Raw genomic sequence first — 16453 nt, forward strand, 5'->3', positions numbered from 1 at the left:
CATTCCTTTGGTTCTGTTTTATAATATCTTGATTTCTCATAAAGTCACTAGCTTCCACTTGCTCCAATCTAATTTTTAAAGTAGTATTTTCTTCAGTGGTCTTTTGGACTTCCTTTTCCATTTGGCTAATTCTGCCTTTCAAGGCATTCTTCTCCTCATTGGCTTTTTGGAGCTCTTTTGCCATTTGAGTTAGTCTATTTTTTAAAGTGTTGTTTTCTTCAATATTTTTTTCAGTATGTTTTTGGGTCTCCTTTAGCAAGTCATTGACTTGTTTTTCATGGTTTTCTCGCATCATTCTCATTTCTCTTCCCAATTTTTCCTCTACTTCTTTAACTTGCTTTTCCAAATTGTTTTTGAGCTCTTCCATGGCCTGAGATCAGTTCATGTTTTTCTTGGAGGCTTTTGATGTAGGCTCTTTGACTTTGTTGACTTCTTCGGGCTGTATGTTTTGCTCTTCTTTGTCACCAAAGAAAGATTCCAAAGTCTGAGACTGAATCTGAGTGCGTTTTTGCTCCCTGGCCATGTTCCCAGCCAACTGGACCCTTGAGTTTTTCGTTGGGGTATGACTGCTTGTAGAGCAAAGAGTACTTTGTTCCAAGCTTGAGGGGATGCACTGTTGATTTCAGAGCTATTTCTATACAGCCAGCTCTGCCACACCAGCACTCCTCCTTCCTCAAAAACCACCACCCCGGACCTGACACAAATCTTAAGTAGGCTCTGCACTCCTGCTCTGATCCATCACTTAATTCCTCCCACCACATGGGCCCGGGGCCGGAAGTAACTGCAACTGTAGTTCTGTAGCTGCACCTCCCCCGCTGCCCCTGGGGCGGTGGCCAAACCATGAATTCTGTCCCCCACAGCTTTTCCCACTAACCTTCTCTGTTGTCTTTGGTGTTTGTGGGTTGAGAGGTCTGGTAACTGCCACAGCTCACTGATTCAGGGCTCTAGGGCCTGTTCCGCCTGGCTCCCTGTCTGGTTGGTCCTGCTGCCGCCGACGCTGAGCTCCACTCCCCTCTGCTCCCTGCACGATAGACCTCATCTAGCGACCATCCAGGCTGTCCTGGGCTGGATCCCTGCTTCCCTCTGCTATTTTGTGGGTTCTGCAGTTCTAGAATTTATTCAGAACCATTTGTTATAGGTTTTTGGAGGGACGTGGTGGGGAGCTCACGCAAGTCCCTGCTTTCTAGCCACCATCTTGGCTCTGTCCCCGATTACTCGTAAGTTGTTTTTATAATGAGATATTTTACATTTTCTTCTATTTTTTTGACTTTCTTTTTATTGTTTCTTGATGTCTCATGGAGTCATCAGCTCCCAGTTACCCAATTCTAACTTTCAAGGAATTATTTTCTTCAGTGAGCTTTTGTACCTCTTTTTCCATTTGGCCAATTCTACTTTTTAAGGAGTTCTTTTCTTCAGTGGATTTTTTGTGCCTCTTTTACCATTTACTTTAAGTCAATTCTTTTTTTAAGGTGTTATTTTCTTCAGTATTTTTGTGCCTCATTTACCAAACTATTGATTCCCTCTTCATAATTTTCTTGCATCCCCCTCATTTCTTTTCCCATTTTCCCTCCAGTTCTCCTTTTTGATTTTTAAATCTTTTTTGAGCTTTTCTACAATTGGGGTGGGGAGGAAGGAAGAGGTGTGTGTTGTGACCAGTTCACATTTTTCTTTGAAACTTTACATGTAGCTGTTTGACTTCATCATCTTCTGAGTTTGTGTCTTGATCTCTGTCACAACAATAATTTTCTATGGTTAGGTTCTTTTTTTATTGCTCGCTCATTTTTCTAGCCTATTTCTTGATTTATAACTTTATGTTAAAATTGGGCTCTGTTCCTGGGGTAGATGGAGCATTATCCCAAGCTTCAGACCTTTCTTGCTACTCTTTTCAGTGACTCTGGGTGGATATATAGGTTTTCACTTCTTCCAAGGCAGTATGATCTAAGAAGAAGTGAAGTTACTGTTTCCTGGCTTTCATGCTGGGTCTGTGAGAGACCACAAGTATTCTTCTCCTCTCTGGAACTATGACTAGGGTCCCTGCTCTCCTGGGGCCACACACTCTAGTGTGCTAGTGCTTTTCCTCACTCTGGCACTGCTATCCAGAACTGCATATGGCCAATGCAACCGAGTCCTACACCCAGTGCCAACAAAGGGTCCATTATAATCTCCTTCTGATCAGTTGTCTGACCTCCTTACCTTCTGTGGGTTGAGACTTCCTGAAGTTTCTGCTGCAGCTGCTGCACTTTCTCCAAACCCTGCACTGCATGGTCTGCTCTGGCTGCAACTCCAACCACTCCACACTGAGACAGAACTTTTCTGCCAAATTCCTAAGATGTCCTAGACTGGAAAGTTGTCTCACCCCTATTTTTTGTTGGCTCTATCCCTCCATGATTTGATTTGAGGCATTATTTTAAAGTTGTTTGGAGGGTAATTTGGGAGTGCTCAGGTGAGTCCTTGACTTTATTCCACCATCTTCCTAATACTTTGTTTGTGGAAAAGCAGCCCCCTATAGTATATGACAGCAGGAATTCAGCAGAGAAGTAACACATTAACTTTGGAGGGAGAGGAATAGCAGCCACCGAGAAAGGAGAATTCTGCAGCCCCACCAGAAATGGCAGGAATGAAGGCTGACAGCAGTAGGATAGCAAGAGCAGAGTGATGGTGGGGTTACTGGTCATTGTTGGGTTCCCAGTTCAAGCTTCCTGGAGAAAAGGGAAGAGGAGAGGAGAGAAGTTCCTGTACCAGTCAATTTTTGCACCAAGATGGATCCAAAGCCAAGGCATGACTTGTGAAGTTTTGATTCAGTCAAAGGGCTGCACTTGAGGACCTAGAGAGCCGCATATGGCCTTGAGGCCCCAGGTTCCCCACCTCTGTACTATACTATACAAAATACATATCCAATAAATACAAGGTACATTAGTACAGTGGCTTAGAAGGAAGCTGACTAATGTTGCTGAATTCTTTCCCCTTTCACAGTGGTCTCAACCACAGGGTAATGCTATGAGTTTAAAGGATGGCATGGTCCCATGAGGATATGGGACTTACCAGAAAGCATGAAGTCATTGGAAGTTATACTTAAGTGCTTTGCCTTTTGGGGGTTTCGGTAAAGAGGTGGAGGATTCAACCACAAGGGAATACTAAAAGCCCTGAGGGATGTAGAGGTCTTTGGGAGGAAGTAAAACTCATCGGAGTAGGAACAAAAATCATCGTGGCTGTTTATGGGTTTGGATGCTAGTCTTTTGCATTTTGTGTTTTCTGGAGGGTGAAATAAAGCCTGTTCTGTAAGGGTTGGCAGCATTTACAGAGGAACAAAAACTGATGTTAAAGACCTGTATTCACATCTCATCTCTGATCCTTACTACCTATATGACCTTGAGTAAATCACTTAAGATTCCTGATCCTCAGTTTCTTCATCTGCAAAATGAGGAGGCTGGACTAGATGGCCTCTGAGGACCCTTCCAACCTTAGATCTGTGAACTTAAAACGTTTAAGAGGCGAGAGCTTTTTTTGTCTTTCAACAAAGACTTATGATCTATATTTTGATATTCCCAGGAAATAACCCTGGGTAGGGCCAAAGTGGGACAACATGGGATGTTTCCAGAAGCTGATGAACCCAGGTGTGGGTAGGTGGGTGGGGGAACGGGAGCAGGGAAATAAGAGATCATGAGCCATAGAGAGATTCGTATGAAATGCCTCCTAAGATTGAACCAGATCTGTGTAACCACAGAGTTGGGGTGCTAGGCCGTGAAGTATGTAAAGATAAAACTTTATGATGAAAAGAATCTTCCTAAAAACATTGGCATGGATGATCTACGACTCTTCAAAAAATTTCTTGAACAATATAATACATACTGCCCAGTTATAATATTCTTACAAAGCTCACCAGGAACACCATGGTGAAAGGCAAGGATGAAAAAAAATCAAAGTAGCACTTATGAGCAGGCTTTTTCTCACATTTTGGGGAAGGCTGCAGGAGCTCTGCTATTCAGAGCTCTGACCCACCCTTATATTTCAGTTCTCCAAGGTGACCATAATACATTTCTAAGGGAAACTGACATTGAACACCCACTCTCCTCTACCCACAACTCCCTCTAAGCCCACAAAAGGGACAGGACTGGAGGAGCCCAGCTAACCATTTCCAAATCTAAGGCCAAAGTATGCTTACCATAAAAAGGGAATGGGGAAAAATGGGGTCTCCCACTGGCCATGGAAATGAGCTTCCATTCAGTCTTCACAGCAGAATATTTAAAATAGGTTTAAATTCATGATGAATGTGGAAACAACACCTGGTTTCCAGCGTACACTCAAAGGAGACAAAAGGGACCTATTGAAATTTCATAAGCATCTTCATTAAGCACACCTACAGATTAAATTAAAGGAATTCTTGCTCACATTTCACTTGATTATCAAGATATATATATATATATGTATATATATATACATGTATATATATATATATGTATACATGTGTATATATTCAGTTTCTTATTTTCATTTTATTTTTAGATATTTTCTATGAAATATATTTTAAGCCAGTCCATGTGTAAGTGATTTAAAAGATTACAGAAAAAGTACCAATGAAGTATGTTTAATAAACTATCAAACAAACAAAAGAAACTAAACCAAAGTGAGCTGTGAAACTCGGGTCTTTGAAAGCAAAACACAATTATTTGCTCAAGTCCAGCACCTGGAATTTATGAACTTGGTTTTGTTTTGTTTTTTTCAATATTTTGATAGCTGTATTTCAATATACTTGGTTTCCTTTGTTATGATTATGTATTTTGTTTTGTATATTTAAAAACATGATTCTGAGAAGGGGTCACTAGACTTCACCTAACTACCAAAGGGATCTATGACACAAACAAGTAAGGAACCCCTGATCTACTCAGAGGAGGAGCCTGGTGCTGGTTCAAATCTGACCTCAGACACTTACTAGCTGTGTGACTAGTCAAATCACTTAACTTTGCCTCAATTCCTCATGCATAAAATGAACTGAAGAAGGAAATGGCAAACCACTCCAGTATCTTTGCCAAGAAAATACCAAATGGGGTCATGAAGGGTCAGACACAAACTGAAACAATGGAACAACCCCTGACTTCACATCTGCACCATGTTGTTTCCCTTGATAAGATGAGAAATATTTTAACAAGTACCCACCTCTTCTTCATTTGAGAATGGCTGACTTTTTTATCTGAACTCAGGAAGATGAGTCTTTCTGACATCAGGCCTGGCACTGTGTGCACTATGGCACCCCCTAGCTGGATCTGGCTTTAAATATCCACTCTGCCATCTATTGCCTATGCTACCTTGGACAAGTCACCTTACATCTTTGAGTCTCATTTTCCTCATATGTAAAATGATAGGGTAGGACAAGATGGCCTCCAAGGTCTCTTCCAGTTCTAAACCAATCATCCTATGAACTACCTGAGAAGAAAAATAAAAAAATCCATTCTGAAATTTATTTTTTCTGTTGCCACACACAATTGCAGTTATTATGGGATGTCTCAACTTTTTAGGCCAGACCTTTTTGCTTGGCACACAGCATTTCATAAATACTTTTTTACTTATCCATTCATTCAAGAACAGATCATACTAGACTAACCTCATTTCTTTTTTTTTTTCTTTCATCAGGTTGCTAGACTGCTAGACCAGGAAATACCATAGTATAATTTACCTACATTTAAGTGAGTGTCTCCTGCTATCCTTGTGAATAAAATGGAAAGATACGAGCTAGATGATAATACATTTAAGTACATTCAGAACTGATTAAATGGCCAGATGCATTAATCATCAATGGGTCGATATCGTCTTGGAGAGATGTTTTAATGAAGCTCCAGGGATTTGTCCTTGGCCCTGAGCTGCTTAACAGTTGTATCAATGACTTTCATTGAGGCCCAGATGGCATGCTTATCAAATTTGCAAATGATGTAAAGCCAGGAGGCCTGGCTAACATTGGGTGACAGCTGGGAACAAAAGAAGACAAGCTATAATGGTGGGCCAGATCTAGTAAGGTAAAATTTAATAGGGATAAATAAATTTTTTAAATCAACTTCACAAATACAAAAGCAGGGAGATTGGTCTAGATGAAAGTTTATATGGGAAAAAATTCTGGGTCATTTCAGTGCAGTGTAAACTCAACATTCTTTCCTTACAACCAGAAAACTCACACCATCCTACTGTTCCTAAGAGAGTGTCCCAAGGAAGGGAGACAATACTTCTGCTATACTTGGTCTTGGTCAGACTACATCCAAAGTATTATGCTGAATTCTGGACATTGTGGTTAGAGACAGTATGGTAAAATAGATAGAGAGCTGGCTTTAGAGCCAGGAAGATCTGGGTTCAAATCCCCTCCCAGACACATACTGACCCTGTGCCCTTGCACAAACTGCTTAACCTCTTGGAATCCCAAGCAACTCTCAAATACAATACATATATGTATTTTTTCAAACACTATATATTACAGACCTGAATTGGCAAAGAGAGCTTGCTTTTCCTTTCCATAATAATTAGATCACAGTTTCTGTTCCCTATTTGGGTGTCACATCTTAGATGAGATATTGACAAGTTGGAGCTAAACCAGAGGAAAGTGATCAGGGTGATAAGGGGAGAGGAGACCATACCATGACTATCTGTTGGAGAAACTGGGTATGCTTAATCTGAAAACAGAAGACAAGGGGGCCAGGATGAGTATAAGCAAGAGCTGGAAGGGATTTCCATTTGGAAGAAAGTTCAGATTTGTTCTGCTTGATCCCAAAAGGCATAACTAGGAACAGGGGGTGGAAGTGACCAAGACTTAAGTTTTATGTAAGAGAAAAATCCCAATAATTAGAGCAGCCAGTTGTGGATTGATCTGCCTCAGGAGGTAGTGGTGTCTCCTTCCCCAGAGACCATCAGGTAGGCCTGGAGGATCCCTTGTTGGGGATGCTGTCAAAGAGATTCTTATTCATATCCAGGCTGGACCAGAGGAGCTCTGAGATCCCTTCTGAGAGATTCAGAAAATAGGATCTAAGTATTTATACTTTTAAAAAAAATGAGAGTAACATTATCCTAAAAGACATGTCAAGATTTGTCTATTCTAAGACTATTTTTCAGTAAAATTTTGAGAGTGTTTCAAACTTGTGTCTGGAGGGGGACTACGAGGAGTGTGCCGATAAATATTTAACAACTGGCTTTCCAAAAAAATGTACACAGGACATACTTTTTAGTTTAATCTGCATTAATAATATTTTCCCCATAACTTCCCTAAGTCTAGACATTACCCATAACAATAAATCAAGCTCTGATTTTAGTGTTAGCCAATTTCCCAGGTGCAAATGCTCACACTCAAAATTCGATAATCAGCTCTCTTGAGCCAGAATGATCTGGCTCCAGCACACCCTAGGGAATACTAGAGCAGAAGGTTGAATACATTTTCAGATGCAGTCATTGAACCAGATGCGTGTGGGGGTGTGGGGGGTGGAGTGAGAGGGGTTTGGTTGGTTGTTTTCCTTTGTTACATGGGGAAGGAATTCAGTATGGGAGGTCTGGAAAGGGTTTTGTCATTGTTTTCATAAATGACTATGATATAATGATGAAAAATGTCAATAAAACATGCTCTTAAAAACTATATCCAGTGAGAAGCAATAACCTAAATAAACATATATACACCCTCTTTTTCTCATAGCTGATCTTGTCTATGAGCTAATAAAATGTTTTTTTGGAAAAATTTGTGGTATCATTTTCACATTTAAAAAAATTAATCAAAGCTTTGCCCCTAGAAATACAATGCCCATCAGCTTTTCTCAGGTGTTTCTAAGAAGGTAATTTAATATATAGGATATGTAGATAAGTTGATCTATGATCCATTATGTATAATAAAGTCTTCACGGCCACTATTTTTATATTTTCTACCCATTTATTTATAGAAAAGCAGATTCCTAAAGTTTAGCAGTTTCTACATTTCGATTTTGAAAGAAAAGGGGCTCGTGTACAAGAGTATACAATATTATACAATAGTTCATTATAACCTTTACAGATAACATTTTCAGAGTGAGAGATATTATTCTGTGACTAGGACTCATTGTCTCATGGAGAAATGTCATAGGACTTGTTAGATTTCATTCCCCTGTGGAAAGAGTCCAATGTGGGAAAAGCAACTCATTCGTGTGGTAGATCATTCCCTCTTTCTTTCTCCCCGACTGTCCGTCACGGTAATTACTTCCTTAATAATGAAGAGAGAATTCCTCTGTATGAATGTAGCTCTCTCCATTTTGACCCACAGGTCTAACCCCATCCTTTTCTTTAGAAATTTATTTTGAGTATACATCACAATGTATAACTCAATGGGGAGAGGCCATTCACCTTTCTTCTCACACAAGGCCACACAAATGAAAGGTCATATTATTCTGTGTGTGCTGTTTTATTATCATGTGTAATGCTGTTATTAGTAGTTGTGGGGTGGGTGTGGACACAAGTGCTGAGGGCTCGTGGAAAGGAGAACAGACCCCTTAAATGTGAATTTTTTTCTCTTCCAAATAACACTACTTTGAAAGCAAATCATTATTTATGCCTCAAAAAATCTGGCGGCTCTTTTCCCAGGTGCAGGGTGAATTGTCCAGGCTTCTCTAGGGCAAAGGCAGGATGAATGGGCCCAGTGAATCTGTGCCTGATGGTGAAGAGTAGCTGCCCACTCTCAGCATTTATGAATAAAAGTCTCTGGTTGCTGTAGTCTAGCAGAATGCCCACTCTGACTGGATGCTCAGTCACATGGACGTTGCTCACCGTGCCATTGCTGAAAAATTTATACCTGAAATGAAACAGAATGGAGAGCATAAAAATGAAAATGAATTTGAGCTATGATTAACTTACCAGCTATTAACTGGAATACAAAGGATGGCCCAGCACATAATGCCATGCCGGCCATTTAACTGGACCCTTCCTGGTTACTCAAGTATAAATGTATCATGAACCCAAATGACTAGAATTTTAAATATTTCCTTCCATCCTGTTGTAAAAAAGGCCATCTCAGAATAATCAACATGAACCCCTGCAACCTTTTGACTTTTTTCAACATTCTCATTCTTTTCCAACTGCCTACACCTTTTAGCTGCTGCATTCATTGATTGTCATTCTTCTGAATAAAAAACTCCTTGGAGGCTTCTATGTATCAAAAAAATGTTCTGCTGTCTTGCTTCCCCTGGAATGCATTAATTTTACAGTTTTATAATTTACATAAGGACCTCTGTTCAAGTTTGTTGAAGAAAAAGTGAATAATTTTGCTCAGCTGTATTATTCATTCCTTAGGGAGACAGGGCAGAGCAGTAGAAAGAACACTGGATTTGGAGTCAAAGCACCTGGGTTCCAATTCCAGCTTGGCCATTTACTCTCTGTATGACCTTGACCCAGTCACTTCATCTCTCTAGTCTCCACTTTGCTCATTCCACCATAAAATGAGAGGCGAGACTAGCTGATTTCTGAGGCAGCAAAGTGGTACAGTGGGGAGAAAGCTGGACTTGGAACCTAAGTTCCTATCATCCCTCAGACAGCTACTAATGATATGACCCTGGGCAAGCCAACCTCTCTCTGCCCAAGTTTCTCCATCTGTTAAATGAGGGGGTTGGATTCAGTGGCCTTACATCTCTTCCAGCCAGAAATCTATCATCCTTTTTCATGCTAGCTCTATGGTCACTAGAATTCAATGGCTCCCTGTGGCCTCTGAGGTAAAATATAAATTCTTCTGTTTAGTTTTTAAAGACTTAATAACATGGCTCCAAACAATCTTTCCAGCTCCATTATGTTTTCTTCTTTCCTATGCTACAGTTTAGTGAACCAGACTCATCCTCAATTATTTCCCTCATAAACTGATCCCATTTCACAACTTCTTCTCAATGACAACATTATTTTCCCAGACATAGCTAGATCCCCATTAATATGAATAACAAAGCCTGTGAAATAGTCCACTATTCAAATTTTCATTCAAATATTTTCATTGCATATTTCCATTGGGCTGGAACCAGTTAACATATTTTCCATATGATTATATTTTGAATAGTGTCAATTCAAATAATGCTACCACTTCATGAGATTATTCACACTAATGGGACCTGGCTATAGTTGGCTTTATGGGCTTTAGAGTTGCAGGGACCTGAGAGGCAATTTAGTCAAACCCTCTCTTTTTACAGATGAAGAAACTGAGGCCAACAGAGGCTGTGATTTTCCCAACATAACACAAATACAAGTAACAGAGACAGGACTAGAATCCAGTTCTTCTGACTCCACAATCTTCCCACAGCAACAGAATAATCAGTCACTAAATATTAGTGTTATCTTTAATTCCTCCCAGGTTCAAATCTATTCAATTTAATAATTATTTGTTGAAAACTTTCTATGTACCTCTCTACTCTCCCCCTTTGGGTTTCATGCAATTCATAGCTACCATCTAATCAAAATCATGGTAGCTGTTATCTCCAGATCTCCACGTCATTCCCCTACCTTCCTCAATGAGTCCAGTGCCTGGCTCACAATTTTTCTCTCCTCTTCAACTCCTCTTATATTAGAGGATTTTAACTTACATATTGACTCTGTCAAATGCCCCAACCTCTCAGTTCCTCAACCTACTCGTTTCCCATGACCTAGAGTGACTACCAAACTGAAGGTCTACAGAGTTGTTGTACTGACCTCATTGCTGTATGCCTGTGAACCCTGAACAGTTTACCAGTGCCATGCCAGGAAACTGAATCACTTCCATTTGAATTGTCTTAGGAAGATCCTGAAGATCACCTGGCAGGATAAGGTACCAAACACCGAGTTCCTTATTTGAACTAAACCGCCAAGCATTCCAGCTCTGTTTCAGAGAATGCAACACTGATGGGCTGGCCACATTGTTTGAATGGAAAAAGTACGCTTGCCAAAAAGACTATATCATGGAGAACTCACAGAGGGCAAACATTTGCCTGCTGGTCAGAAGAAGCGATTCAAGGACACTCTCAAGGTCTCTCTTAAGAACTTTGGAATTGATTGTGTGACATGGGAGACACTGGCACAGGACTGCTCAGCATGGTGTGCCCACATCAGAGAAGGTACTGTGCTCTATGAGCAAAGTAGAATTAAAGTAGCTCAAAATAAATGCAATATGCACAAGTTTAGAGAATCCACCCCAAATACTGTCATGGACAATTTGTGCCCAACCTGTGGTAGAACATTCCAAGCCTGTAATGGTCTGATCAGCCACAGTTGGACACACTGTAACTTGACTCCAACACAGTGATGCCATTTTGGTCCTCTTCTACAATGAAGATCAACAACCAACCAACTCCTCCACCCACTGTAGCCACACACAAAGATGGTCATGTTCTTGATCTTGCCATCACCCACAAATCAAGAATTTTGAAACCCTCTTATGTGACCATAATCTATTGCTTTCTACCTCTCCCTCTGCTTTCCCTTACCAAACTCTATTCTTCATATACACCATGACTTCCAATCCATCAAGCCCTCAGATTTCTCCCAGGCCATCTCCCTAGAACAAGCCATTCTCTCCTCTTTTCTCCTTCTCGATCCTTTGAGAAACAATTCAACTCTACACTATCCTCTTCTCAAGACCCTAGACGCCTTATCATATCATTGATTACGCTGGGTCAGGCTTCAACCTTGGATGAGTCCCTCCATTTACAGCCTTCACTCCTACACACATCAAATGAAGGAAAGGAAAATCACACAACTATTCTGCCTGAATCCACTACAAATTTATGTTGCACTAAACTGGGCCCTCACTGCTGCTAGACAATTCTTTTACACTTCTCTTATCAATTCACTATGTCACTCTCCATAGTAGCTCTTCCAGACTATTTCATCCCTCTTCAAACCTCTCTGTCCTCCAACATTCTCAATTTTTAAACCTTGCCTCATGTTTTAAAGAAGAAATTGATGCCATTTGCCATGACCTTCCTCTTCTCTCCTCTTACTCATCTCATATTACTGAGATGCCTTCTGCCACTATCTTCAACCCCTGTTTCATATGATAAAGTGACCATTTTCCTTACTGAGGCTAACCCCTTTACTTGTTCAGGTAATCCCATTCCATCTCATCTCCAAGGGATTATCCCCTCAGTCATCTTCATTCTACCACCTATCTTCAATCTCTCCCTGTCTAATGGCTTCTACCTACAAACATGCCCATGTCTCTCTCATCTTCAAGAAACCCTCACTTGAGCCTTCTATCCCTTTGAACTATAATCCTTCACATATCTCTTCTGCCCTTTGTGGCTAAACTACAAAAAGGCCCACTTTCTCTCCTCTCATTCTCTTTGTTATCCTTTACAACTCATCTTCTGACCTCATCATTCCACTGAAACCATTCTCTCCAAAGTTACCAGTCTTCTCTTAATTGCCCAATCCAGTTGCCTCTTCTCAATGCTCATTCTTCTTGACCTCCCTGTAACCTCTGACACAGTTATTCACCATCTTCAATTTGATATTCTCTTCTTTTTTGGTTTTTGGAACACCATTCTTTCCAATTTCTCCTACCAGACTGCTCCTTCTCATTCTCCTTTGCTAGATCCTCATCCAGGTCATGCCCTCTTACTAGGAGTCCCATAGGGTCCTGTTCTGGCCACTCTTCTCTTCCCCCTCTATATTATTTCACTTGGTTATTTCATCAATTCCCATGGATTTAATTACCATCTCTATGCTGATAATTCGCATTTCTGCCTTTCCTACCCTAAGCTTTCTGCTGACTTTCAGTCTCATACCTTCAACTGCTTTCAGACATCTTGGACTGGATGTCTGGTAGACCTCTTAAACTCAACATGTCCAAACTGAACTCATTATCATTTCCCTTACTTTCCTCTCCAGTCCCCAGCACCATCTTCCCTAATCCCATAGGTTCACAACCTTGGTGTCATACTCAACTCCTCACTATCTCTCACCCCTTCACCCCTTTATCAAATCTCTTGCTAAGACCTGCTAGTGGCATCTTGCAACATCTCTCAAATAGGTCTCTTCTCTTGTAACACTGCCACCACCCTGGTGCAGGCTCTCATTACCTCAAACTTAGACTACTGTAATAGTCTGCTGGTGAGTCTGCCTGCCTCAATTCTTTCTCCATTCCAATCCATCTGCCAGTAATTTTCCTAAAGCATAGGTTCAGCAATGTCACCCCCATACCTAATGAATTCCAATGGCTCCCTATCCCTCTGGGATCAAATATAAAATCCTCTGGTGTTAGCTTAGGGTCCCTATCCTGTCTTCTTATACTTTATTCCCTACCACATACTCTTTGATCCAATGACACTGGCTTCTTTTCTGTTCTGAACAAGACACTCCATTTCTTGGCTCCAGGCATTTTCTCTGGCTGTCCCCCATGCCTGGAATGCTTCCCCTCCTCATCTCAGCCTACTGGCTTCCTTCCAGTACCAACTAAAATTTGATCTTCTCCAGGAAGCCTTTCTCAACCCCTCTTAATGTTAGTACCTTCCCTATCTTCATTATTTCATAATTATCTTACACGTAGCTTATTTGTATATATTTGTTTGCATGTTATTTCCCTCATTAGACTGTAAGCTCCTTGAGGGCAGGGACTGTCTTTTGCTTCTTTTTGTATCTCCAGCTCCTAGCACAGTGTCTGGCACAAAACAGGTGCTTAATAAATGTTTATTAACTGAATGACTATCTAGCACTGTGCTGAGCAAGTGCAAGAAAAAGAGTACAAAAGAACTTGACAGTAGTCCTGTACCCCAAAGAACTTAGAATTTAGTAGGGGAGACAAGATTTACATGCATAAAACAATTAGAGGACAATACAAGACAGAATATAACAGTGGTACTCAAGAAAACCCCCTGAACTTCTGGACTGTAGCCCACAATTAAGTACCAAGTGTGTGGATAGTAGAAAGGAGAGAAATTATTGCAGGCTAGAGTTCTTGGCAACTGGTCCTGTCACTTCCTGGCAAATAGAGGGAGGAGAAATGGAAGCAGTGTCAGATTTTATATTCTTGGGCTCAAAGATCACTGCAGATGGTGACTGCAGCCATGAAATTAAAAGATGCTTACTCCTTGGAAGGAAATCTATAGCAAATCAGGACAGCATACAAAAAAGTGGAGTCATCACCTTACTGACAAAGGTCTGTGTAGTCAAAGGTATGGGTTCGTTTTTCAGTAGCAACATATGGCTGTAAGTTAGACTATAAGGAAATCTGAGTGATGCAGAATCAATGTGTTCTAATTGTGGTGTTGGAGAAGCCTTTTGAGACTCTTGGACATCAAGGAAATCAAATCAGTCAATACTTAAAGAAATTAATTCAGATTATTCACTGGAAAGTCAAATACTGAAGCTCAAGCTTAACTATTTTGGCCACATAATGAGAAGACAAGACTTATTAGAAAAGAACCTGATGTTGGGAATGATTGAAGGCAAAGGGAAAAGGGGACAGCAGAAGACGAGATGGATAGATAGTGTCATGGAAACAACGAGCAAGAACTTGGACAGAATTCAAGAAAATAGCAGAGGATAGAAGGGCCTGGCTTGCTATGGTCCATGAGGTCATGAAGTGTCAGACACAACTGAACAACAACAACAACAAAAGAGTTGTTGGAGAAAATTCGTGAAGGAGATGGGACTTGAAATGGGCCTTGAAAGATGGGGAGGATTTTAATATTTCCTTCAAGACTTAGTTTCTTTCCTCAAGAATAATCTTTTGCAGAAAGTCTTTACCAGCCTTCCTAACTGTGTCTGTTCCTTGCCCTGTAATAATGAAGTTATAATTGATATATGTTGTACGGTTTGCAAAGCATTTTCCATGTGTTTTTTCATTGGATCTTCACAACGACTCCGAGAGTTAGATGCTATTATTATCCCCACTTAACAGCTGAATAAACTGAGGGCAGACAGAGGTTAACTGACATTCCCAGGGTCACATAGCTAGTAAATGTCTTAGGTCTTCCTGACTCCAGGCCCATTGTTCTACTGATCGTGCTATGTAGCCACCTCTGCCTGACTCTAATCCACTAGGTTACGGTCTATGTTGGTACAGAGAGTTTCCTCCTCAATCATTCCCCACATTGACAGAAGCCCATAAACTTGCTCATTTTCTGCACTCCCTCTCTTCCCCCACAGTGTATGCCCTGCCTCAACCCTTTTCACCTCTTTCCAGGAGATCTATAATCAGATCTCTGCTCCATTATTCCACTCATTTCTTTGTGATTTCCCAAACAATAATGTCCTTTTCCAGACACTACTCTTCTATCAATATTTGTGTCCCTCACTATTTAGATCCCCAGAACTTATCACAGTGCTTGGCACATAGTAAATACTTAATGAAAGCTTTTCATTCTTTCATTCATTCATTTAAGACAATGGCTAAAGTAGTCTAGCTTGGCACATTTCTCGAAGACCAGCAAAGGTTAATAAGCTTTAAACACCAACCAACCAACACTCACAACAAATTTATGACTGTTTCACACTTTAAGAGAGTACTTACTCTCTTAAAGTGCCATACATAAATAATGATACACATAAACACACTCTCTCTTATAGACATGTGGATTTAAATTTACCTCTGTGGCTCAGAACAGTGCATATACCAGGAAGCGTCACCCTGTCCCAGGGCACCACCCTGCACATTAGAACTGGAGCAGATTCCTAGACGATATGCTGGACAGTCTGTTACTGTGGTTTCCCAGTAGTGTTGGCCACAGGCAGGTAGTTGCTCACCCAGGACAGATGGAGTTCTGTAGGTAAAATGCATAAAATTAAAGCAACCTCTGAGCACAATGATTACAGTGTGCTTATCTCATGAACGTTCACATTTGCAATTGTCTACTCTTTTTAGATGGCAACAGTTTCTTGTAATTTGCCAAAAATGGACTAAAACATTTCTTGCATTACTGTACATTCAAATTTTGACCAATCTCCTGAGTTTTTCTGAAACTGTCAATACTTGTTCTATAAATACATTTTCCATTCCTGTGCATTTACCATATTTCATTGGGGATAGAAGAGCTAGAACATATTTTCAAAGCACAATGTCTTACACACAATAGGCACTTAATTAATATGAATTGAATTAAGTTAGATCTAGTATAAGAAAAAGATGAAGAGTAATGAAAGGATTTCTATTTTAAACAGCAAAAAGTAAATTCAGGAACTTAAATGTGATGTAAGTTCTCTCGCAGAATCATAGGGGTAGAAGTCATCTAGTACACCTTCCAGGAAGCAGAAGGTTCCTCCAAAGAGGGAGATTGCATAGCCGTCCTTAATAATGTGTTCCACTGTCTCCAAACTCACCATGTGGGCACCTAATTTAATGTCAAGTATCAATATGCTTTATGTATTCATAACTAGGTGGAGCATGAATAACAATAAAACTGGTTTTCCGTATTCTATTATTTAGTCTGCTTTTCAGGAGAGTTTTGGTTGACTCTCTAGACTCTTGGGAGTACCATTACTGTACTTGAGGGATAAATACACTGACCTCCCATGA

The 16453-nt window shown here is 40.4% G+C and overlaps 1 protein-coding gene across 1 annotated transcript in view; it reads right to left on the bottom strand.

The window, feature by feature from the left end:
- Nucleotides 1–6071: 6071 nt before the first annotated feature.
- Nucleotides 6072–16453, bottom strand: part of CMYA5 (cardiomyopathy associated 5) — a 126652-nt gene continuing 116270 nt past the window's right edge. The window contains exons 12-13 of the mRNA XM_036762580.1: nucleotides 15528–15701; nucleotides 6072–8782 (exon numbers count right to left, since the gene is read on the bottom strand). Coding sequence (XP_036618475.1) covers nucleotides 8536–8782; nucleotides 15528–15701 — 421 coding nt within the window. The 3' untranslated portion in view covers nucleotides 6072–8535. The remainder of the gene's footprint in view (nucleotides 8783–15527; nucleotides 15702–16453) is intronic.

The sequence above is a fragment of the Trichosurus vulpecula genome, chromosome 1, assembly GCF_011100635.1.
Source record: "Trichosurus vulpecula isolate mTriVul1 chromosome 1, mTriVul1.pri, whole genome shotgun sequence".
Lineage (NCBI taxonomy): Eukaryota > Metazoa > Chordata > Mammalia > Diprotodontia > Phalangeridae > Trichosurus > Trichosurus vulpecula.